At 46.5% G+C, this 25,427-nt stretch overlaps 1 protein-coding gene across 1 annotated transcript in view; it reads right to left on the minus strand.

Moving 5' to 3' along the window:
* Positions 1–22,091: 22,091 nt before the first annotated feature.
* Positions 22,092–25,427, minus strand: part of UBE2E2 (ubiquitin conjugating enzyme E2 E2) — a 369,862-nt gene continuing 366,526 nt past the window's right edge. Inside the window, exon 6 of the mRNA XM_049710133.1 lies at positions 22,092–23,760. Within this exon, the coding sequence (XP_049566090.1) occupies positions 23,744–23,760 (17 nt within the window). The 3' untranslated portion in view covers positions 22,092–23,743. The remainder of the gene's footprint in view (positions 23,761–25,427) is intronic.

Genomic DNA, 25,427 nt, shown 5'->3' on the forward strand with positions numbered 1-25,427 from the left:
AAGGAAGCCTTATTAATAATAAAAGTTTGAAAAAAAAAAATAAAAGTTTGTGTTTATAAAAAATGTTGTGAGACAAGGGTTGGAGTAGGTAGGATGTACTTCCAATGAGTCCTTAAAGCTCTCAAGGCGTCCCACCGCCTAAGAAGTTAAGTACAATCTCTTCATCTTGTTACACAAGAACGTGATACGGTCCACGTGAACTTTCCAGTCCTTGCTACATATGTGCATATTACCGGCGGATGCAGCATTTCTCAGAAGGAGTCCTGTGCCATTTCCGCTGTTCTTGAGAGAACAGCATCTGAGGCCCCCTGAGCTTAAACCAAGTGGAATTGGTTTACTTCCTGAAGGACTCGTCAGAGTCTTGACTATGCCGATACACAGCGGAAAACTCCAAAGAAAGACTCAAACGCACAGATTTCCCCACATTAAAAAAACCCTATAAACGCCTTGTTTTATGTGCAGAGCATCTTGTGGGACTCTTTCTCTCAGCACTCCTGTAGTGCTGTGGTCAGACCCTGCCTCTTGCCAGCCTCCTGACAGGACTCACCTTTTCCGGCTTCTGTGCAATTAGGTGCATGTCTCCCTATGCCCGGAAGGTGCTTTCATGGCAGATTGAAGTCCTGGCCCCGGTCCCTCCCCTCTCTTCTCTTTGCCATAGTTCCCCACCAGAGGTGGAGTCTGTTTCCCCATCCCTGACTTTGGCCTTGACCATCTGACTTGCTTTGGAAAATAGATGTTAGGGGAAGTGACACAGCAGAGACTTGAGATGTGCTGGGGCAGTTGGGTTTGCCCTCTTGTGTCTATGTGTCAGCATGGGAACTGGCCAGACTGCACAGATGTGGGGTACTCTAAGCCCCCGCAGAGGGGAGCCAAGCCCAGCAGAGCCTCAGTGTGAGCAGAGCTGCCCGGCCAAGCCAGCCTGGATCAGTCAAACTCGGGCTGACCTGCAGACATGTGGAGGAGGTTTTGGGGGTGTGATGCAGCATTTATTGTGACAGTAGCCGACCAACCAACCTTCCTGTAAAGCCCATCACCCCAGGCCTTTCTGCTCTCCCCCAGACCATCACTGGACTTGATGGTGACCCCCTCCCTCCTTTGAGCCGCTCAGCACCGGCACCGCCTTACGGCTCTCATCAGACCCCTCTTGTGTCTGCCCCACACCCCGTGTTTGGCCATACCCTGCTTGAGGACAGGCACTGTGTCTTCGTCCTCTCTGTGTCCCATGGTGTCTACTGCCTTGTACTCTCTATCAATCTTGGTGGATCTGATGTCAAATGTAGTTCATTTCACAGTTCTGGCTCTGATAAGAAATTGTTGCTGGATGTCACTAGTGTAAAGAAAAAGAACAAAAGGCAGCCACAAAAGAGCGTTGTTTCTGTAGCGGAGTTTGCGTTTTCTCCAGTCGATGACCTCCTTTGTTTATTACCTTCACTGGCAGGTTGTAACGACACCTTGGAAGCACTCCAGGGATTGAGGCCTGAGGACAGCCCCTCTCCTGCGGGCGCCTCTTCTGTCACAAGCTGTACCTTCACACAAATACCTCCTTACAGCTATGGGGACTGAACTGTCAATTCTGAAAAAGCCATCAAGGAAATAGGACAGTAGAGATGGAAACAGAATGAGGACCACCCGGCGGAAATGATATCATTTCCCCTTACAGTGCTCAGGACACAGTCCTTTCTTTCTATGTCAAAGGGGTGATTTGGAAGCTGGGTCATAGGGTCACCTTTGACGCCCACTCTCTGAGGACATCCTGCTGTCTGGGCCACCGGCAGCTGTGGGGTCTGTAGTACTGAGAACTCGCTCACCGGGGGAAGTCATGGTTTGGCCACGGCCAAGTACACATGGGGCTGTGGGTTCAGTGACAGCCTGTCTACGGGGCTGCCTAGAGGGGACTTTGGGGCTCTGCTGGGAGATCTAAGGGGCTGTATGTGATGTGCCAGGGAGACCAAGGACCCAGGCCCCGGACTGCTCAGCTGGCCCTCCTCCCATCATCCCTCCATCCTGAGATGGGCTCTGTGAACTGCAAGAAAGTTTGGCAAAATACACTGAACACGTATATTCAGCGCTGATCACACCAGAAGAGAAGTGAATGTTTAGAGCAGCAGTTGGCAAGCTTTCTCTGTAAAAGTCCAGCGTGTCAATCTTTTAGGCTTTACAGACCATGGGGCTTCTGTGACAAATACTCAATTCTGCCCCCACTGTCTCCTGGAGTAGAGGGATACAGCTGGGTTCCAATAAAACTTTATTTACAGAACAGATTGCAGGTTTGCCCACCTGTCAGAGAGTCGCACTGGGACAGGGACACTCATGGGATCAGGAGTGATGTAAGGTGTCCTCTGCTGGCTGAAGATGAAGAATCCCTCACCACAGCCATCCTGAAGCATATTCCTCCCTCGGAGTTGGCTTCCTAGCAATTCTATTTATTTTAAAGTGTAAGTCTCTCAATCTCCTGTATTCAGGGTTTTTCCTCTTCCCATCTTCTCAAACATTACTGCCACAAACATCCAGGCATGTCTGGTGGCAGTGCTGGAGGGGACCCCAGGATCCCCAAATCAATCTCATTTCACAGTCTGGGGACCTGAGGCCCAGGTCCCGATGCCCGTTGGTGACTGAGCAGGGACAAAGTGCATTTGGCTTCTAATCCGCGTGAGTCACCGATTCATGTATGTTGTTGGACAATCCCTTTCTACTGGCGACAACAATACACTGAAAGGTGTGTGTGTGTCTTAGATATCCCATCACACGAAACTCCACAAGGGAGAGATCCTATCTTACGTCACTTTTTATTATGTTCTTAAATTAAAATAATCACAAAAATAGCACGTGCTTGTAAAAATGAATGAAATGATTAAGAAGCACATAGAGTAAAAGAAGGTGCCCTTTCATCCACCAGCATCTCCTCCCTGGACCCTCCAGAGATAACTACATCTCCCCCAGCATGTTGTTATGAAAAAATTCAAATACACAGAAATACTAACTTTGCAGTGAACGCCTGCATATCCATCTAGACTCTCAGATGAGTATTTTACTTGACTTGCTTTATCACATATCTGTGCATCTGTGTACCTAAGCCTCTAGTGAGCCATCAATTCATTTTTTTTAATGCATGAATATTTCTGCTGTGAAATACGTAAGGACTGTAAATAGCTTCCCAGCCATTCAGGCCAAGTTTGCGGACAGATGAATGAAGAGCACTTCGTATTTTGTGACTGTGGATGAAAGACTGTTTGCAGAGTTTTCAGTGAGTTATGTTAGTGCCTTTTGAGTTGAAATCATGAAATATTAAAAAACAGAAGAGAATTCAGGGGTCATCTTATCCAACTATTTTTACTTGTTAGGAAATAATAACAATATTAAGTGAGCACTTAAGATGCCAGCCTTGCATTATGTCATTTAATTCCACTTAACCATCACATTAACAAATGTCAGTTCTAGCCTCCAACAAAGAATTAGACCCAGAAAATACTTGGGTAAATCAAACAAGGTTGGTCACTAAATGACACAGGAGGAAATCAGCATGGCACCAAACTTCTCCAAGGAGACAGAAGTCAAAGCTTTCAGGGTTTCCCCCAAAGGGCCACATCAACTCTTTTTTTTTTTTTTTGGAGGGCGTATTTCAGAGTCATTTGCAGACATCATCAAGAATACAAGAGGGCTGGGCTTCCCTGGTGGCGCGGTGGTTGAGTGTCCGCCTGCCGATGCAGGGGACACGGGTTCGTGCCCCGGTCCGGGAAGATCCCACGTGCCGCGCAGTGGCTGGGCCCGTGAGCCATGGCCGCTGAGCCTGTGCGACCGGAGCCTGTGCTCCGCAACGGGAGAGGCCACAACAGTGAGAGGCCCGTGTAACGCAAAAAAAACCCCAAAAAACAACAACAACAAAAAAACAAGAAATAGAACAGAAACATCACTCCGGAAAGAGCCTAGCTCCCTTTCCAACCTGATATTTTTCCACCACAGATTATTTTTGCCTGTTCTAGAGCTTCATTTAAATGGAATTTTACACACACACATACACACACACGCACGCACGCACACACTCTGCAGTCTTTTGTGTAAGCTAGCACTGGCTAGCTCCTCCCCCACCCACGCACACATACCCACAAATAACCAGGTTTGTTTTCTTTTCCCTAGGGGTCATGCTCTACACGCTGTCCTGACGTTTGCTGGGTGGCTAGGAGCTGACAGTCTGGAGGATCTGGTTGGAAACCCTCCCCTGACACTTAAGTAGCTAAGCAATTTGGAGCAGGTGTTTTAACTCCGTGCGCCCTGACGGCCTCTTCTATTGTAGAATGGGAACTGCATTACCGGTCCCAACCTCACGGGGCGCTACGTGGCATAAACAGCCAAGGCCTGGAACGGGGTGGGTGGGGGGCGGGGGCAGGACTGGTCCCTGGGGGTGAGCGCAGCTGCCCCACCGCGGCCCCCACAAGGGTCCCCCCCACCGCCACCCCGGACGTCTGTGATATTCAGGGAGCTGCCCTGAGGCCACTGGAGCCCCTCCCCAAATACACAGAGAGTAGCAGATGCGCAACAGAGAAGAGGGATGTACTGGTTTATGCCCCACATGTGCGTTTCACAGGCGTTTCTGTCCCGGGACTGACGGTGTGCGGGTTGGGCGACTGGCTCCCCTGCTCTGGGCTGAGGACGCGCAAGCTGACTTGCACTCCGCAGCTCCCTCGGGTCAGGCCAAGGTCCGCGGAGGTGGCCCCTGCACGGCTACCCGCTCCCTGTGCCCCTGTCCCCATCCCTTCCAGGCACCTCCTGGGAGCACCTGTGCGGTGAGCATCTCACTGGTCCTGGGTCCCCACCTCTGATGGCGTTCCAAGCACTTCTGTCGATTAATCCTCGATTAATCCACATCTGTGGGCAGGGGCCGGCAGGAGCCGTGGCGACGGGAAGCTTGCTGGTCAGGGTGGACCTGTCATTTCATCTTCCTGGGCCCTTTTTCTCTCTAGGTAAAGTGGGGCTGGGGGGTCGGGGTGGAAACCAGGTCGTCAGAAAGGTCCCATTTAAGGACTCTGAGTCTAGGTGGGGTTTCCTCAGAGCTGCCTGATGTGAAGGTGGCCGGTTCTGCAAACATCAACTTGTGATGCGTGAGGCATGCTTGGAAATAACGCTTAGAAGGTGAGTGGTGGCTGTGATGACAGGAAGGTGATGAGTTAAAGAAAAGGGATGTCTGTGAAAGAGAGCAAAAACAAACAAAAAGAAGTGGAGGCTCTGAATCAACGAGAGGGAAGCGATCAGGTGAGGGCGAGAGCAGGTAGAGGTCCCGCGTGCCCTGGAGCCCCGCCCAGAGGGGCCCGCCACTGACACACCCCCCCCCCCCCCCGCTGTTACTGCTCACCTGTAAAGCCGCCAAGAGTCCCTCCCGAACTGCACAGTAGTGCTTTACTCTCAAGAGTGTGTGGATTTGGAAGAACACGGAGACGGGCCCTGAATAAAAGTCAGGAACGGGCTTCAATGCAACAGATATTCGCTGATGCAAATGCACGATGCGAGCTTTTCTGGTCTGCACCCCATGTGGGGCTAAAAAGGTGTGCAGCGCACTGGCCGGTCTCGGGGGCGAGGTGCTGGGCTGGGGGCCAGCCGCAGAGTCAGCCCTCTGTGGTCCTACTGAATCCTCATCCAAGGGCTTTTCAGCTGAAGACAGTCACTCCTCCCCAGGGCAGGGCAGGCAGGCAGGAGACCCTCCAAGGAAGCTGCCATTCCTTCCCAAGCTTATCTCCTGGCCTGTGGGAGTTACCGTCCTAAGGAAGCAACCCAGGACAGAACCCAGGGAACTGGGTGAAAAGCCAACTCCACGAGGATGGAGAATAATGCCCTGGCTGAGGGAAGGAGGCTAGAAGGAGTCCCTCAGGAAGCCCTGGCCCCCATCAGCATCTCATGCTCACCTCAGCCGAGGAGGAGAGGCCCCTTCCGGGGAAGTTCTGAAGGGTCTGCTCAGAGGGCAAAGGCATGGAGGAAAGGGGAAGGGGCCCGCCTGGAGGGAGAGCTGGAGAGCCTGGGAAGTGGGTGCTGCTCTAGAGGAAATCACGAGTAACACCTGCTCCGCACGGGGGCCCCAGGGGGAGGCTCTGGGGTGCAGCCAGGGAGCCTGGATCCAAGGCAGTGGGACTCCCAGTCTCAGCAAAGACCCCGCGTGCAAGCTTGGCCCAGGATGGGCAGAACACCCTCCCATATGCAAGATCACCTTGGCTCTGACAGTGGGTTCATGAGTCGTTGTGTCGTTGTGTGTCTTGGCCACTTGGAGCTGTTTTAACAAACTGGCATAGACTGGGAGGCTCAGACAACAAACACTTATTCCTCGCACTTCTGGAGGCTGGAAGGCAGGTCAGGGTGCCAGCAGATCCAGTGTCTGGTTGGGGGCTCCTTCCTGGGCAGACAGCTGACCTCGTCACATGGCAGGAGGAGGCTGAGTGGGAGAGCTCTCTGGGTCCCTTTGACAAGGGCACTAATCCCACCACGAGGGCTCCACTCTCATGTCCTAATCACCCCCAACACCATCGCATTGGGTTAGGATTTCAACACGAATCGAGGGGGGTGAGACTCGATCCCGTAACACTCAATTAGGCCTCCAAACCAGAGTGTCCTGGATTGTGTAAGATCCTCAGTTCCTTCACAGGACCGTGGGGAGCGGGGGGTTAAGGCACAGTTTCCCTTGAGTCTGACACTGAATCCCTCCACTCTGTGGAAAGTGGGGTGGAGTCTGAGCTGAGTAAATTTAATGCAGTGAAACACAGAACTGTGACACACGTTACGCACCACATTGAGGAGTTTGTGCTCGCAAGCCCACAGCCTGAACAGAGATAAATATTAAAAACCTCACCAGCACTGTGAGAATTAAATCATGATACAAGAGAAGATCAAAGCTGTCCACAATGAATGACACAGTGAAGAAGTGCTGGAAGGGGAGTTCCTAGACCCTGAGGCCTTCTCTGAGCTCCCAGGCCAGGAGCACGGCTGCTGCCCTGCCTGGGGCTCACCCAGTCCCTTCAAGCCCACCCTCCGAGTCTTGGCCTGAATGCCCAACTCTTGCACCCATGCCCAGCCCCAAGTAGGCTGGCTCCCCTGCTATTCTCTCCTCAGCGTAGCCTCTGCTGAGACACATCCCGGTCATCATAAATGATGGATTCCGCACTGGACCTGAGCTCAGGGTCAGGGTGGTATCTGTCCTGTTCTCTGCGACGTTCAGAATCTAGTCTTCCGTCCAAAATACCAGTGCAGAGGGACTCTGTCCTGAGTTTGCTTTATCACCCAGTGGATTTTCTCTCCTGGAAGCCCCTCCCTCTCCCTGCCCAAGCGGCCCCTTACCAGGAAAACCACAGAGATGGGCCGGGGCTTGCCCTGTGTGGAAAGAGAAACCCATCAATACCAGAAGCAAAAATCCTGACGACATGAAACTTCTCGGGGCGACGGGGTAGGTTTATTATCTCTATTGTGGAGATGGTTTCCCGGATGTTTACGCAAGTTAAAACTTATCAAATGGTACACTTGCATACACGCAGTTGATTGTGGTCAATTGCCTCTCATAAAGGCAGTTGAAAAATAAAGTGTGGCTTTGAGCTGGCTCTCAGCTCTGAATATGTAAAGTGGAAATAAGTTTTGAAAGCCTAGTTCTTAAGAAAGAAAAGCACCTTTGAATCCCAGACCTGTTTCCTTGTTTCTGTTTTTGTTGATGTTGCTGTTGTTTTCCTGGCCGCGCAGCTTGTGGGATCTTAGTTCCCCGACCAGGGATTGAACCCGGGCCATCGGCAGTAAGAGTGTGGAGCCCTAACCACTAGACCACCAGGGAAGTCCCCAGGCCTGGTTCAAACTGTCAGGAGCTGGATGTGGTGGGCCTAGGACACTGGGACCAGAGCCGCCCCCAGACACTGGCTGGGAGCAGTGGGGGCTGGTCCACCCCAGACTCGGGTCCCCTCCAGGGCGCCTGCCTTGGCGGTCAGGGTACTGCTGGGACTGGTCCAGAGAGCATGCGTCCAGAGCCACCTGGCTAGGTCTAGCACCAAGGAGGAGTGGGGATGGAAACACGGCTTTGCCACCTCGGGAGAGGAGCACGACTCACAGGTGACAGGATCTGAGCTTCGAGGTGGGGTCCCCGAGAAGGTGCAGTGTTCTGGGATTCTGCCTCAGAGTGAGCCCCCAAAGACAGGTGGGGGCGTGGACACCTCAGACAGGTCAGGGGACTTGAGAGCAAAGCTATGACCATCTGCCTCTCCAGGCTGTGGCCCGGGATGCCAGCCCTCCCGGAGAATCCTGCTGGGGAGCTCTGAGCGATCTTGGGCACCCCTCCAGGGACAGTCCTGGTGGTCCAGCCATGGCCACAGAGGCCACACAGAGGCTGGCGGGACAGAGGGCACACCTTGGGGCAGCTTTCCGTCACTTCGGTCACCTGAGGAGCAAGTACCCAATAGGGCAGGATTTTTATGCTGGAAGCAACCAGTTGTTTTGCATTGGCCAGATTAGGTTTTCTGCCTTCAGCAGAAACAAGGGCTCAAGAGCTGAGTTCATTTTAGTAGGAGACGACAAATAGAGACAGTTCTATCTTCGAGCCCTTGAACTGCTGACTCTGGGCTGGTCAACCTTCAACCTGCTGGAAATGAATGCAGATGGCCCTGCTGGGGGCTAAGGAAGACTAGCCCATCTCCAGAAAGGAGTCGAAGTCTTGGAGGTTCAGGAGGACATCTGGGCCTTGGAAGGGGACACGGAACAGCAGAAGCTCAGAGTTAGAAAGCCCCATCCCCGCTTTGATGTGGTTGAAAAACCACAGGGGACTTGAGTCCTGCTTCATCTCCTAAGTCCCCCACAGATGCGGGCAGCTCTCAGCAAGGTGGGCTCGAAGCAGAGCTGAGCCAGGATCCGAGGCAGTGCTATGATCTGGCCCTGGCCTCCCTGGCTAAGTGGAGGGCTCAGTTGCATGGTGGCAGCCCCGCTGTCAGCATGAGGGGCTGGCAGGGCGTGTTTAGCGCTGTGTTTGAGATGGGAGCAAAGGAAGTGGTGCCCAAGAGGACAGCCTTCGTGATCTAGTCATCTTTATTCAGTCATTATTCATATCGTAACCCAAACAGAAGACACATCTTATAATGCTAAAATGAAGGGTTTAGAAGTGAGTTGTTTGGTCTCCTGCGGAAAAACAATTATATCCTATTTGCAAACCTTCCTTGAAGATCTACGCAATGAGATAACCCTGTCACACTCACTAGGATGGCTAAAATCAAAATCACAAGTGTTGGCAATGGTGTGGAGAAACTGGAACCGTCACACATCGCTGGTGGGAATGTAACATGGTGCAGCCACTGTGGAAAACAGTATGGAGGTTCCTCAAACAGGTAAATATGGTTACCATACAACCCAGCAATTCCCACTCCTAGGTATTCACCCCAGAGAACTGAAAATGTATATTCACATAAAAACCCGTCCATGAAGGCTCATAGCAGTATTTTTCATAACAGACCCAAAGCGGAAGCAATCCACATGTCTATCGACTGATAAGTGAAATATGGTCTATCCACACAATGATTACTCAGCACAGAAAGGAATGAAGTACGGATACATGCTACAACATGGACGTGCTGAATGAAAGAAGCCAGATAGGAAAGGCCGCATGGTGTATGATTCCACTTATATGAGATATCCATACCAGGCAAATTCACAGAGACAGGAAGTAGGTTAGCGATTGCCAGGGTCTGGGGGTGAGGATGGATGTGGGATGGATGCAGAGTGACAGCTAATGGGTATGCGGCCTCTTTTTAGAATCGTGGAATGTTCTGGAATTAGTTGGGATGGTTGCACAACTTCATGCTAAAACCCACTGAAGTGTATACTTTAAGAAGGTGAATTTTATGGTATGTGACTTATATCTTGAGTTTTAGGCAGCACTCTCTTTAAGAACACTCTTCTGAGCCCCACGTCAGGCTTCCCAACTTGGGGGTCCGGCAACGGGGGGAGGAATTCCTAGAGAATCAGACTTTGAAGCCTAGTGGGGTTTGATTGCAGGACTTCGACAGGACTGGGGGAGACAGAGACTCCACTCTTGGAGGGCACACACAAAGTAGTATGTGCATCAGGACCCGGGGGAAGGAGCAGTGACCCCATAGGAGACTGAACCAGACCTACCTGCTAGTGTTGGAGGGTCTCCTGCAGAGGCGGGGGGTGGCTGTGGCTCACTGTGGGGACAAGGACACTGGCAGCAGAAGTTCTAAGAAGTACTCCTTGGCATGAGCCCTCCCGGAGTCTGCCATTAGCCCCACCAAAGTGCCTGTAGCCTCTAGTGCTGAGTCGCCTCAGGCCAAACAACCCAAGAGGGAGGGAACCCAGCACCCCCCCATCAGCAGACAAGTATATTTAAGTTTTACTGAGCTCTGCCCACCAGAGCAACACCCAGCTCTACCCACCACCAGTCCCTCCATTAGGAAGCCTGCACAAGCCTCTTAGATAGCCTCATCCACCAGAGGGCAGACAGCAGAAGCAAGAAGAACTACAATCCTGCAGCCTGTGGAACAAAAACCACAATCACAGAAAGACAGACAAAAGGAAAAGGCAGAGGGCTATGTACCAGATGAAGAAACAAGATAAAACCCCAGAAAAACAATTAAAGGAAGTGGTGATAGGCAACCTTCCAGAGAAAGAATTCAGAATAATGATAGTGAAGATGATCCAGGACCTCAGAAAAAGAATGGAGAAGATGCAAGAAATGTTTAACAAAGACCTAGAAGAATTAAGGAACAAACACCTAGAAGAATTAAAGAACAAACAAACAGAGATGAACAATACAATAACTGAAATGAAAAATGCACTAGAAGGAATCAATAGCAGAACAACTGAGGCAGAAGAACAGATAAGTGACCTGGAAGACAGAATGGTGGAATTCACTGCTGCAGAACAGAATAAAGAAAAAAGAATGAAAAGAAATGAAGTCAGCCTAAGAGACCTCTGGGACAACATTAAATGCACCAACATTCACATTATAGGGGTTCCAGAAGGAGAAGAGAGAGAGAAAGGACCCAAGAAAATATTTGAAGAGATTACAGTCCAAAACTTCCCTAACATGGGAAAGGAAATAACCACCCAAGTCCAGGAAGCACAGAGAGTCTCAGGCAGGATAAACCCAAGGAGAAACATGCCGAGACACATGGTAATCAAATTGACAAACATTAAAGACAAAGAAAAACTATTAAAAGCAACAAGGGAAAAATGACAAATAACATACAAGGGAACTCCCATAAGGTTAACAGCTGATTTCTCAGCAGAAACTCTACAAGCCAGAAGGGAGTGGCATGATATATTTAAAGTGATGAAAGGGAAGAACTTACAATCAAGATTACTCTACCCGGCAAGGATCTCATTCAGATTCGATAGAGAAGTCAAAAGCTTTACAGACAAGCAAAAGCTAAGAGAATTCAGCACCACCAAACCAGCTCTACAACAAATGCTAAAGGAACTTCTCTAAGTGGGAAACACAAGAGAAGAAAAGGACCTACAAAAAAAAAAAAAAAAAAAAAAAAACCGAAACAGTTAAAAATATGGTAATAGGAACATACATATTGATAATTACCTTAAATGTGAATGGATTAAATGCTCCAACCAAAAGACACAGGCTCACAGAATGAATAAAAAAACAAGACCCATATATATGCTGTCTATAAGAGAACCACTTCAGACCTAGGGACACATACAGACTGAAAGTGAGGGGATGGAAAAAAATATTCCATGCAAATGGAAATCAAAAGAAAGCTGGAGTAGCAATACTCATATCAGATAAAATAGACTTTAAAATAATGTTAAGAGACAAGGAAGGACACTACATAATGATCAAGGGATCAATCCAAGAAGAAGATATAACAATTATAAATATATATGCACCCAACTTAGGAGCACCTCAATACATAAGGCAAATGCTAACAGCTATAAAAGAGGAAATCGACAGTAACAAAATAATAGTGGGGGACTTCAACACCTCACTTACACCAATGGACACAGCATCCAGACAGAAAATTAATAAGGAAATGGAAGCCTTAAATGACACAATAGACCAGACAGATTTTAATTGATATTTATAGGACATTCCATCCAAAAACAGCAGATTACACTTTCTTCTCAAGTGCACACGGAACATTCTCCAGGATAGATCACACCTTGGGTCACAAATCAAGCCCTGGTAAATTTAATAAAATTAAAATCATATCAAGCATCTTTTCTGACCAAAACGCTATGAGATTAGAAATCAATTACAGGGAAAAAAACCCACAAACATATGGAGGCTAAACAACGCATTAATAAATAACCAAGAGATCACTGAAGAAATCAAAGAAGAAATCAGAAAAAACCTAGAGACAAATGACCACGAAAACATGACGATCCAAAAACCTATGGGATGCAGCAAAAGCAGTTCTAAGAGGAAAGTTTATAGCAATACAAGCCTACCTCAAGAAACAAGAAACATCTCAGATAAACAATCTAACCTTACACCTAAAGGAACTAGAGAAAGAAGAACAAACAAAACCCAAAGTTAGTAGAAGGAAAGAAATCATAAAGATCAGAGCAGAAATAAATGAAATAGAAACAAAGAAAACAATAGCAAAGATCGATAGAACTAAAAGCTGGTTCCTTGAGAAGATAAATAAAACTTAAAACTATTAGCCAGACCCATCAAGAAAAAGAGGGAGAGGACTCAAATCAATAAAATTAGAAATGAAAAAGGAGAAGTTACAATGGACACTGCTGAAATACAAAGCATCATAAGAGACTACTACAAGCAACTCTATGCCAATAAAATGGACAACCTGGAAGAAATGGACAAATTCGTAGAAAGGTATAACTTTCCAAGACTGAACCAGGAAGAAATAGAAAATATGAACAGACCAATCACAAGTAATGAAATTGAAACTGTGATTAAAAATATTCCAACAAACAAAAGTCCAGGACCAGATGGCTTCACAGATGAATTCTATCAAACCTTTAGAGAAGAGCTAACACCCATCCTTCTCAAACTCTTCCAAAAAATTGCAGAGGAAGGGATACTCCCAGACTCATTCTACGAGGCCACCGTCACCCTGATACCAAAACCAGACAAAGATACTACAAAAAAAGAAAATTACAGACCAATATCACTGATGAATATAGATGCAAAAATCCTCAACAAAATACTAGAAAACAGAATCCAACAACATAATAAAAAGATCATACACCATGATCAAGTGGGATTTATCCCTGAGATGCAAGGATTCTTCAATATATGAAATCAATCAGTGTGATACACCAATTAACAAACTGAAGAATAAAAGCCATATGATCATCTCAGTAGATGCAGAAAAAGCTTTTGAAAAAATTCAACACCCATTTATGATAAAAACTCTCCAGAAAGTGGGCACAGAGGGAACCTACCTCAACATAATAAAGGTCATATACAACAAACCCACAGCAAACATCATTCTCAATGGTAAAAACTGAAAGCATTTCCTCTAAGATCAGGAGCAAGACAAGGATGTCCACTATTGCCACTATTGTTCAACATAGTTTTGGAAGTCCTAGTCATGGCAATCAGAGAAGAAAAAGAAATAAAAGGAATACAAACTGGAAAAGAAGAAGTAAAACTGTCACTGCTTGCAGATGACATGATACTATACATAGAAAATCCTAAATATGCCACCAGAAAACTACTAGAGCTAATCAATGAATTTGGTAAGGTTGCAGGATACAAAATTAATGCACAGAAATCTCTTGCATTCCTATACACTAACAGTGAAAGATCAGAAAGAGAAATTAAGGAAACAATCCCATTCACCATTGTAAGAAAAAGAATAAAATACCTAGGAATAAACCTACCTAAGGAGGTAAAAGACCTGTACTCAGAAAACTATAAGACACTGATGAAAGAAATCAAAGATGACACAAACAGATGGAGAGATATACCATATTCTTGGATATGGATTGGAAGAATCAATATTGTGAAAATGACTATACCATCCAAAGCAATCTACAGATTCAATGCAATCCCTATCAAATTACCAATGGCCTTTTTTACAGAACTAGAACAAAAAAAATCTTAAAATTTGTATGGAGACACAAAAGACCCCGAATAGCCAAAGCAATGTTGAGGGAAAAAAACAGAGGTGGAGGAATCAGACTCCCTGACTTCTGACTATACTACAAAGCTACAGGCATCAAGACAATATGGTATCAGCACAAAAACAGAAATATAGATCAATGAAACAGGGGAGAAAGCCCAGAGATAAACCCACACACCTATGGTCAACTAATATAAGACAAAGTAGGCTAGAACATACAATGGAGAAAAGACAGTCTCTTCAGTAAGTGGTGCTGGGAAAACTGGACAGCTCCATGTAAAAGAATGAAATTAGCACACTTCCTAACACCATACACAAAAATAAACTCAAAATGGATTAAAGACCTAAATGTAAGACTGGACACTATAAAACTTAGAGGACAACATAGGAAGAACAGTCTTTGACATAAATCACAGCAAGATCTTTTTTGACCCACCTCCTAGAGAAATGGAAATAAAAACAAAGATAAACAAATGGGACCTAATGAAACTTAAAAGCTTTTGCACAGCAAAGGAAACTATAAGCAAGATGAAAGTCCTCAGAATGGGAGAAAATTTTTGCAAATGAATCAATGGACAAAGGATTAATCTCCAAAATAACAGCTCATGCAGCTCAATATTAAAAAACCAAACAACCCAATCCAAAAATGGGCAGAAGACCTAATTAGACATTTCTCCAAAGAAGACATACAGATGGCCAAGAGGCACATGAAAAGCTGCTCAACATCACTAATTATTAGAGAAATGAGAATCAAAACTACAATGAGGTATCACTGGTTAGAATGGGCATCATCAGAAAATCTACAAACAACAAGTGCTGGAGAGGATGTGGAGAAAAAGGAACCCTCTTGCACTGTTGGTGGGAATGTAAATTGATACAGCCACTATGGAGAACAATACGGAGGTTCCTTAAAAAACTAAATATAGAATTACCATATGATCCAGCAATCCCACTACTGGCCATATACCCAGAGAAAACCATAATTCAAAAAGACACTTGCACCCTAATGTTCATTGCAGCACTATTTACAATAGCCAGGTCATGGAGGCAACCTAAATGCCCATCGGCAGATGAATGGATATAGAAGATGTGGTACATATATACAATGGAATAGTACTCAGCCATAGAAGGGAACAAAATTGGGTCATTTGTAGAGCTGTGGATGTACCTAGAGAGTGTCATACTGAGTGAAGTTAGTCAGAAAGAGGAAAACAAATATTGTATATTAACACATATATGTGGAATCTAGAAAAATGGTACAGATAAACCAGTTTGCAAGGCAGAAACAGAGACACAGATGTAGAGAACAAATGTATGGACCAAGGGGGAAAAGTGGGGGTGGGGTGGGATGAATTGGGAGATTGGGATTGATATATATACACTAACATGTATAAAACAGATAACTAATAAGAACCTGCTGTATAAAAAAAATAAAATAAAATTCAAAAAAAGAAAAAAAAAAAGAACACATTTGCACTCAAACTTGCACCCCTCCCTCATAGTCTCTGATGGTTGTGACAGCTGCAACTTCTATTAACAATACTTTTTTTTCCCTCCTCTGGCAAAACCCCAAGGAGGGAAAAATGCTACAACTTTCTAAATTGCTCCCTGGAATGACTGGAATAGTCACTTCTTCCAATAACTTCTTCTTCAAAATGAAAAGGCAAGAAGTTTCTTTTATAGTTTGGGGCATCTGTGGAAGAGGGGGATGGACACTGAATCATGTTCCTGTCTTAAAGAGGGGTTTAAACAGGTCCTCTGATCTTTTAAATGTTGAAAAAGATTATTTTTGAAACTGATGTTTAAATAGAGAAAGTAAGATTTCAGAAATTGCAGCTTCAAAGCCGGAATTCACGAAGCCGTATAGAAGTTCTAAAGCAGTATCACTAATAAAATTAAAGTGCTTCTAACAGTTATAAGGGCATTCTTTTGTGAATAAAAGAATTTCTTGGGCTTCCCTGGTGGCGCAGTGGTTGAGAGTCTGCCTGCTGATGCAGGTTCGTGCCCCGGTCCGGGAAGATCCCACGTGCTGCGGAGCGGCTGGGCCCGTGAGCCATGGCCGCTGAGCCTGCGCGTCCGGAGCCTGTGCTCCGCAGCGGGAGGAGCCGCAACGGTGAGAGGCCCGCGCACCACCAAAAAAAAAAAAAAAAAAAAAAAAAAAGAATTTCTTACAGGGCTCCAACATATCTTGGGCTAAAGAGGAAGGCAGAAACATTGAAAATGTAGATTTTGTTTTATAAGAACGAGAGCACGTGATAGATCTTACTTCACAGGGATTTTTTAAAATGTAATTTTCATTTTACATTGGCGTATAGTTGATTTTCAATGTTGTGTTAGTTTCAGGTGTACAGCAAAGTGATTCAGTTATACATATACATGCATCTATTCTTTTTCAAATTCGTTTCCCAGGTAGGTTATTACAGAATACGAGCGGGGCTCCCTGTTTCCAGGTCCCCGGGCATCCCTGGCCACACTGGCTTTGAGCCCACCCTGAGATTTGAGGAGGGGCAGGGTTTTTCTCTGTTGACCCAGCTGCTCCTACCCCCACCAACGCACCTGCTCTGATTTGCCTTCTTCAGTGAATAAAATCACCAGATTCTGACTCCTTGATATGTTACAGAACGGCAGCAGGTGACCAACCTACAGAAATTGGCACCTCCCGCCCTACCCCACCCCCGTGCACTGGCAGGAAGTTTCACACTCACTTGCCTGGTCTCGAAACAAGCTCCCCCTTTCTCAAATGAAGACCACCGACTCCTCTGGAATTCCTTATCAGGACTGAAGCAGGCCTGCCTTGGGGGGCCCCAGAGGAAAAAACACCTAATACGGATATTGCAGACTGGCCATCCACAACTTAGAAAACACAGCCTTTGGGGGCTGTCCCTATGCTTAGGGACACAGCAAGCACCAGCTTCAAGGAGCTTTGTCTAGAAGCCCTTTCTCATCGGGGGTGGCCGCAGCTGGAGAGCCACCTTTAGGTCCTGTTGGGCTCAGCCTCCTTCACTGGGCTGCGAGTCTGGTTTTATTTTGGCCACGTCAAATTCTGGCTGGAATCCGTGCTAGGATTGCCAGCTCATTCGTTATGCCCATGAAATAACAATGCTAGCAATAATAGCAATGAATAATAACAACAACAATATACCTCATTTCCTCAGCACTTAACAGGTGCCCAACGCTGGGCTAAATGTTTAAGCTAAATATTCTCATTTAATCTTCATAAACTCATAGAGGTAAATAAGCACCCTAAACCCATGCCAGCCAGGATGCTTTGCCTGCATCCCAAACCCACTGACGACTCTCTCTTCTGTGCACAGCCTAGGCCCTAAGAATCAGGCTGCATTTCAAATCCCCAGAGGGCTGAACCCGGACAGGCTGTCACACCCCTGGAGGTCGCAGTCCCTGGGGGCTGTCATTGTTGGTGAGGTCCTACCACAGATGGATGGCAAAGCCATGTGCCTGTCTCTTCATGTCAAAGATTAAGGGATCCCTTTTCTCCACACCCTCACCAGCACTTATTGTTTGTAGACTTTTTGATGATGGCCATTCTGACTGGTGTGAGATGATACCTCATTGTAGTTTTGATTTGCATTTCTCTCATGATTAGTGATGTTGAGCATCCTTTCATGTGTTTGTTGGCAATCTGTATATCTTCTTTGGAGAAATGTCTATTTAGGTCTTCTGCCCATTTTTGGATTGGGTTGTTTGTTTTTTTGATATTGAGCTTCATGAGCTGCTTGTAAATTTTGGACATTAATCCTTTGTCAGTTGATTTGCAAATATTTTCTCCCATTCTGAGGGTTGTCTTTGACATGAAGAGACAGGCACATGGCTTTGCCATCCATCTGTGGTAGGACCTCACCAACAATGACAGCTCTATTTACAATAGCCAGGACATGGAAGCAACCTAAGTGTCCATCAACAGATGAATGGATAAAGAAGATGTGGCACATATATACGATGGAATATTACTCAGCCATAAAAAGGAACGAAACTGAGTTATTTGTAGTGAGGTGGATGGACCTAGAGACTGTCATATAGAGTGAAGTAAGTCAGAAAGAGAAAAACAAATACTGTATGCTAACACATATATATGGAGTCTAAAAAAAAATGGTCATGAAGAACCTAGGGACAAGATGGGAATAAAGATGCAGACCTGCTAGAGAATGGACTTGAGGACATGGGGAGGGGGAAGGGTAAGCTGGGACAAAGTGAGAGAGAGGCATGGACATATATATACACTACCAAATGTAAAGTAGACAGCTAGTGGGAAGCAGCTGCATAGCACAGGGAGATCAGCTCTGTGTGCTATGGGGTGGGATAGGGAGGGTGGGAGGGAGGGAGACGCAAGAGGGAAGAGATACGGGAACATATGTATATGTATAACTGATTCACTTTGTTATAAAGCAGAAACTAACACACCATTGTAAAGCAATTATACTCCAATAAAGATGTTAAAAAAAAAAAGAATACTAAAAAAAAAAAAGGGTTAAGGGAAAGGTCACGCTCTCTGAAAAATCAGAAAGAAAACCACGCAACTGGTAAATCTGTATCAGAGGAAAGCAAAGTCTGTCTTTGTCTGGTGGACACTCAACATTATTCTGTGAACTTGAACCCTTTCTTCTTCTTTTTTTTTTTAACCCCTTCTTGCTAGAACTCGCTCTTTGGGCTTAGTGGACCACTTGATGTCTCTGTAGGGGAGGTGTTTCCCAAGCTCATTTTCTCCGACTGTCTGTCTCAAGTTCTTGAGCCGTAGATTTTCAGGCCGTATAAAATGCAGATGGAAAAACAATTTCTCCCTTAATTTCTTTTTCTCTCTCATCTTATTTAAAACACACTTTGCAGAACCCTCTTACACTGTTGGTGGGAATGTAAACTGGGGCAGCCACTATGAAGAAAGGTATGGAGGTTCCTCAAAAACCTAAAAATAGAGCTATCATATGATCCTGCAATCCCACTCCTGGGCATATACCTAGACAAGACTATAATTCAAAAAGATACATGTACCGCAATGTTCATTGCAGCACTATTTACGATAGCCAGGACATGGAAGCAATCTAAATGTCCATCGACAGATGAATGGATAAAGAAGATGTGATTGATATATGTACATACAATACACACACATACACACACACAAGAATATCAGCCATAAAAAAGAATGAAATAATGCCATTTGCAGACACATGGGTGGAGGACCTAGAGATTATCCTACTAAGTGAAGTCAGACAGAGAAAGACAAAAATCATATGATATTGCTTATATGTGGAATCTAAAATATGATACAAATCAACATGTCTATGTAAGAAAAACAGACTCACAGACATAGCGAACAGACTTGTGGTTGCCAAGGGGGTGAGGGTTGGTAGAGGGATGGAGTGAGAGGCTGGGGTTAGCAGATGGAAGCTTTTACATACGGAATGGAAAAACAACAAGGTCCTACTGTAGAGCACAGGGAACTATATTCAATATCCTATGATAAACCATAATGGAAAAGAATATGAAAAAGAATATATATATGTATAACTGAGTCAGTTTGCTGGACAGCAGAAATTAAGAACATTGTAAATCAGCTCTACTTCGATAAAATTAAAAAAAAATGAAAGCACCCTTCGGAGCCTGAGTGATTGAGTTGTGGTGAACACATCCTCGTGTTAACCAGAATTAGCAGTAAGTTGTTCCAGGGCTGCAACATTGACTGAGGTTTCAAAACCAAAACATTTCCCAAGAAACTATGCAGATTATTATTAGTAGAGTCTTTAAATTCCTTCTTAGAAACTGGTAGTGAATGAATCCTAAATATATAAATAGTAGAAACCAAAACACGACAACCCCTCATTGGCGTTTCTTTTTTTCTTTTTCTTCTTTTTTTTTTTTTTTTTTTGCAGTACGCGGGCCTCTCACTGTTGTGGCCTCTCCCGTTGCGGAGCACAGGCTCCGGAAGCGCAGGCTCAGCGGCCATGGCTCACGGGCCCAGCCGCTCCGCAGCATGTGGGATCCTCCCGGACCGGGGCACGAACCCGCGTCCCCTGCATCGGCAGGCGGACTCTCAACCACTGCGCCAGCAGGGAAGTCCCCATTTGCGTTTATTTTAAACCCACTCCAGACGTGAGATTTCCACACGCCCTCCAGGCTCTGCGTGAGGCGAGTGGACCTCCCCTCGGCTGCACTGTTTTAGTCGGGGAGTAAAATTAACCCCCCTTCCTCCCAGCTCCTCTCTCTGCTTCCTGCCCTGCCCCCCAAGTCTCTTCAGGAATCCTTTGTAGTTGTACCTAATTTTCTCGGGGCTTGTAAACCTTTCTCTCTGTTCTATTTCTTTGGCTGCATCTGTCTTGCCCCTGGTGGCGCCAGCAGGTACAGGTCATAATGCGGACAATGCAGACCAAGCTGCCGTCTGCATTCAGGGGCAGAAGTGGGACAGCAGGACTCCCGCCCAGGCCCATCCCTGGTGGCCGTTCCATCTCCCTGCTCTGCTGGCTCAGAGGACCAATCCCACGGCCACCACCAGAGCTCACACCCCGGGATCCTGCACCCTCTGCCTGGTGCCTGGGCCCCGAGTGTGGCCCCCTTCCTAAGAGCCTGTCCTTTCTTCCTTCTGGGTGTGTGTGTGTGTGTATGTGTGTGTGTGCGTGGTCTTCCTTCTTTTCCCCGGTCCTCATGAACTCTCTTCCACTTCTGGGTCCCATTCCGTTCCACCACCCTCTTTCCCACCTTTCCTTACGTCATATTATGGGAAACCTCAAACACATTCAAAAGTGGACCAGACAGTAACAGAACTCTCGTGTTCCCATGGCCTGGGTTTAACGGTGTGAACACACAGCCCCTGGTGTTTTATCTGTTCTCCTTTCAACTCCCTGCCAAGCCGTCGCTTTGAAGCAAATCCCAGATACTCTATCATTTCATCCCCAAATGTTTCAGGATGTATCTCTAAGGATTCTTTTAGAAAAACATAACCATCATACTATTATCACACTAAAGCCATGAGCAATTCCTTAAAATCATTACATCTCCCTTACTAATAATTTTTTTTAACAGATTGTTTAAAATGAAGACCCAAGTAAGGTCCACACATTGCAAATGGTAGATGTTTCCTAGGTCACTTTTCATTTACCCTCCCCGGGAACATGCACACGCACACGCACACACATACACACACACACCCCGTCCCCTGATGTCTCTGTTGCTTAGGACCTGGGTCACTCTTCCTGCAGCCTCCTGGAGCTGGGCTTTGTGGCTCACACCTCGCACTCTCCTTGGACACCTCCTCTGCCCTGCAACTGTGTGCTCAGAGTCTGTGGTTACCTGCAGGGGGCGCTGTCCTGGGGGCATTGATTGTGGATTAGGAGCTGAGAAAGGGCACATCGTGAGTGCCCGCCTAGGGTGTCGGGGGCTTGCCCTGCAGGTGGGGTCCTTAGGGTGAGGTCCTTCTCTCCAGGTCCCGGGGGAATGTCCTCTGAGGTCTGTGCCGCTGTGACCAAGGATCTTGAGCCTGGGGCAGCACCTCTGGTCCTGAAAGACGGGCTCTCGCCAGGCCACGGGCCCCGGCAGTGGCATCTGAGGACGCTTCCGGGGAGCTAGCTGCCAGGGCCTCCCTCCTTTGGGCCTGACGTGGTTTTCTTCAATGGAGCCAATGCCCGGTTTTAAGACAGGCTGGGACCTGGGACCTGGGACCCTCTGCTGCAGTGCTTGCACCTGGACAAACATCTCCTCCAGCAACAAAATACAAAGAAATCATAAAGCACTAAAAACAGCTGCGTGCATGCACAGTTGGGGCAAATTATGGACAAGAAGATACAAAAAGACCAAAAACCCAACTGCCACTTCCGAAGAGCCGGGAGCAAAAGCAGGGCACTGCGCATGCCCCCTGCACACGACACCACCAAAGGGGCGGGCAGACCACCTAAGCCACACCTCCGGCCCGACCCCCAGACCTACCCCTCCCCTCCCCAGCTCGTCACCCCACCCAACTAGGGGAGCAAGTGAGCAAGGGAACCTGTTGTTTGTTCTCACTCTCCACCCCGCCCCCCCCGCCCCGCCTCTGCTGCAGCAGGGGCCCCAATAAAGCCTTGCTTGAATTTCTTGTCTGGCCTCTTGTCAATTTCTATTGATTAAGGAGGCCAAGATCACTGGTCGGTAAGGACATTTTTGCGAATTTTATCTCTTTTTTCTCTCCTCCTTTCTTTCCCACCTCCGGGCGGGCCAAGGAGCCACTGTTCTTCTATCTGCCCTTTCCGCCTGCATTGCTTTTATGAAAGTCTCCACCCACAGTCAGACCCCAGGAGTGTAAAGGGATTTTAGACAATTCAAGGTGATCGTCATGCTGCAGAATCCCAGTTTGGAAATTCAGAAATCTACACCCACTCGTCCCTGCTGAACCACCTAATCCACTTCTGAAATTTTGCTACTAAGGGAAAAGTCATTCATGAGAAATTTTTTCTCATCAATTTTAGTGGGAAAAAAAAATCACGATGTATTTTCTCCTAATCCGAGATACTTCAACCGCTTTCACAGGTAGAAAACTCTGTCAATTGTACAATGAAAATAAGTACATACAAGTAATAAACAACACATGAAGGTATATAAATCTGGTTTGGACACAGAATGTAAGGTAACAAAGGTCTTTTCTGAACTCACCAAAGGACCAAAAGGGGTCGAGGGAAGGAGGCTGGGAGGGAATCATGCCTTATAAGTTCGTCCTTCTTGCTTCATGTTTTCTTCACTAAGTTTTCAACCTTTGGGCTCACAATTACTTTGCTCTCAAGGTGCACTTCAAGGAGTATACAGATAAACATCATTAGGGAGAAATAAAGGCTGAGCACACGGGTTCTTGGAGATGTGGGAATCGCGCAGTGGTAACGAGAGCCGAGAGTCATAGAACGTGTTGCTCTGCATCTTCCTGGCCGGGTTTACTCGCCCGGTACACGGGGTTCGTGCAAACGTGGTGAACATTCAAATCCGTGCCATTCGGTCTTCTTTGACGAGACGCTGTCATGTTGGTTAAACGGCTGATATGTTTTTGCCTGCCTAGAGGTCAAAATATCACCGATTTCAACATATTTATTTAGTGTGCTGTTGGCTAAAAGTTATTGCACTGGAAAAAACAACAATGACAACAAGCTATCGTCCAAAATGTGGTTTGAGAGCCACTATGTTGCAGAGTTAATTCAACCATCATGATCGAGAAAAGGCGGTGGTTACCTGGGGCTTTCTCCTGGATTTCCTTCTGCAGCCGATGCTAATTTCCTCCCAGGCACCTGGACTAGGGTGAAGGTTAGCTTCTCAGAAAGCCAAGAGGGACAGCCCACTGATACTCTAAAAAAGTCTTACCGACACAGTACTCACCTGCCCCTCAGGGGATCAGAGTTAAAAAGTGCTTTGAATTATCAATACTCTGAATAACGAGGACGAATCTCGCAAAACGTGCTGAGTGAGAGAAGCCAGACACAGCAGATGACACACTCCAATCGTAGGGAATTGACAGCAGGCAAACCGCAGAGATAGAAATCAGAATGTGTTCCCTGGGGGTCGGGAGAGGAGCTGACAGGAAAAAGGCTTAAAGGAATGTTCTGGGATCAAGGAAATGTTTTACATCTTGTTTTGGGTGGTGCTTACACAGATGGATGCAATTGTCAAAATTCATCAAAATCAACGTCCACGATCTGTACATTTTTATGGTAGGTTTAAAAAGTTTGAAATACTGTAAATGAAAAAAAAAAGAATTCAAGGGTACTTGACATTAAATTGTTATTAAATACATCTTTGAATACACTTTATAGGCTTTGGGGTTGGAAGGCCTGGGTTTGAATTCCAGTTCCACAACTCCCAGCTGTAGGATGCTGGGCAAGTTAATGAACCCTTTTGAGCCTCATTTTTCTCACCTATAAACCAGCGGCGAAAACAGCCCTCAGCTCATAAAGGTTTGTGAACACTGGATAGACTAAAGCCCGCAAAGCGCTCAGTCACTGATGAACAAGAATTACGTTCCTCTGCCTCCCTGAGCATTCTAAGGACCATCATGCCAGCCCTCTATCCATTTCATGTTGTCACCATGCACACTGTTCCCGGATTTCACCTGCAGCCAGTCCTGTCATCCTCCAGAGGCTCTCCTGGGCCCCTGTGGTCCCGGAGGTGAAGAGCCAGAGAGGTGAAGGCCAGTCAGTGCCAGGGCCAAGGCGGTACCTGATCCTGTCACCTGACTTCAGTTAACCCCTCGGTGGCCTGGAGCCTGCAGGGCCCGAGCCAGCGCCCACTTCTTGGCATCCCACAGTCGGTCAGAAATGAGGTTTGCAAAAAAAAAAAAACCTCAAACAAACAAAAAACCCCAAACCACCTGAAACGAACACAACAGGGTAAATCAACTATACTCCAATATTAAATAAAAATTAACAACCAAAAAATGAGGTTTGCACAGCATCTTGGCTCCGTCTTGTGGGTGATGAGGTTGTACCAGGTGTTTCCATGCATTTTTATGAGCTCATTTGGGTTTATTTATCCAAAGACAATGTGTACTTTGGGTGAAGATGGTTAGCCTAGCTCCCCCCGCCCCCCGCCCCCCTGCAACTGTTCGCTGGAGAGAATTTTGTGTTGTTTGGTTGGTAGCTTTTATTTTTTGAAAATATAGTAATTGCATATGGTTAAGATTCACACAGGGCTGTAGGTGGATGGTAAGACGTTTTCTTACCAGTTCTAACTTATAATACCCGGATCCCCTCCCTGGAAAGCAGCTGCTGTTAGTTTCTCGTGTGTCCTGCTAGAGACAGGAAGGCGGGGTGGTCGCTTAAACAGAAGCACCTTGTGACAGCCTGGAGGGGTGGGATAGGGAGGGTGGGAGGGAGGGAGACCCAAGAGGGAAGACATATGGGAACATATGTTTATGTATGACTGATTCACTTTGTTATAAAGCAGAAACTAACACACCATTGTAAAGCAATTATACCCTAATAAAGATGTTAAAAAAAAAAACAAAAAAAACCCAGAAGCACCTGTGAAATATCTGAACTAAATTTCACCAGGATTAATAACTTTGGGAAAAACCTCTGAATCTCTACTGATCCAGTGTTTCTACCGTGCCCTCTAACTCATTTTCTTTTCTCTTCCTCTTTAATTTTTTACATCAAAAACAATTTTTTTTTTATTGGAGTATAGTTGATTTACAATGTTGTGTTCGTTTCAGGTGTACTTTTCTCTTCCTCGTTTTTTTTTTTTTTTTTTTTTTTTTAGCGGTACGCAGGCCTCTCACTGTTGTGGCCTCTCCCGTTGCGGAGCACAGGCTCCGGACGCGCAGGCTCAGCGGCCATGGCTCACGGGCCCAGCCGCTCCGCGGCATGTGGGATCTTCCCGGACCGGGGCACGAACCCGTGTCCC

The sequence above is a fragment of the Orcinus orca genome, chromosome 5 (genome assembly GCF_937001465.1).
Source record: "Orcinus orca chromosome 5, mOrcOrc1.1, whole genome shotgun sequence".
Classification (NCBI taxonomy): domain Eukaryota; kingdom Metazoa; phylum Chordata; class Mammalia; order Artiodactyla; family Delphinidae; genus Orcinus; species Orcinus orca.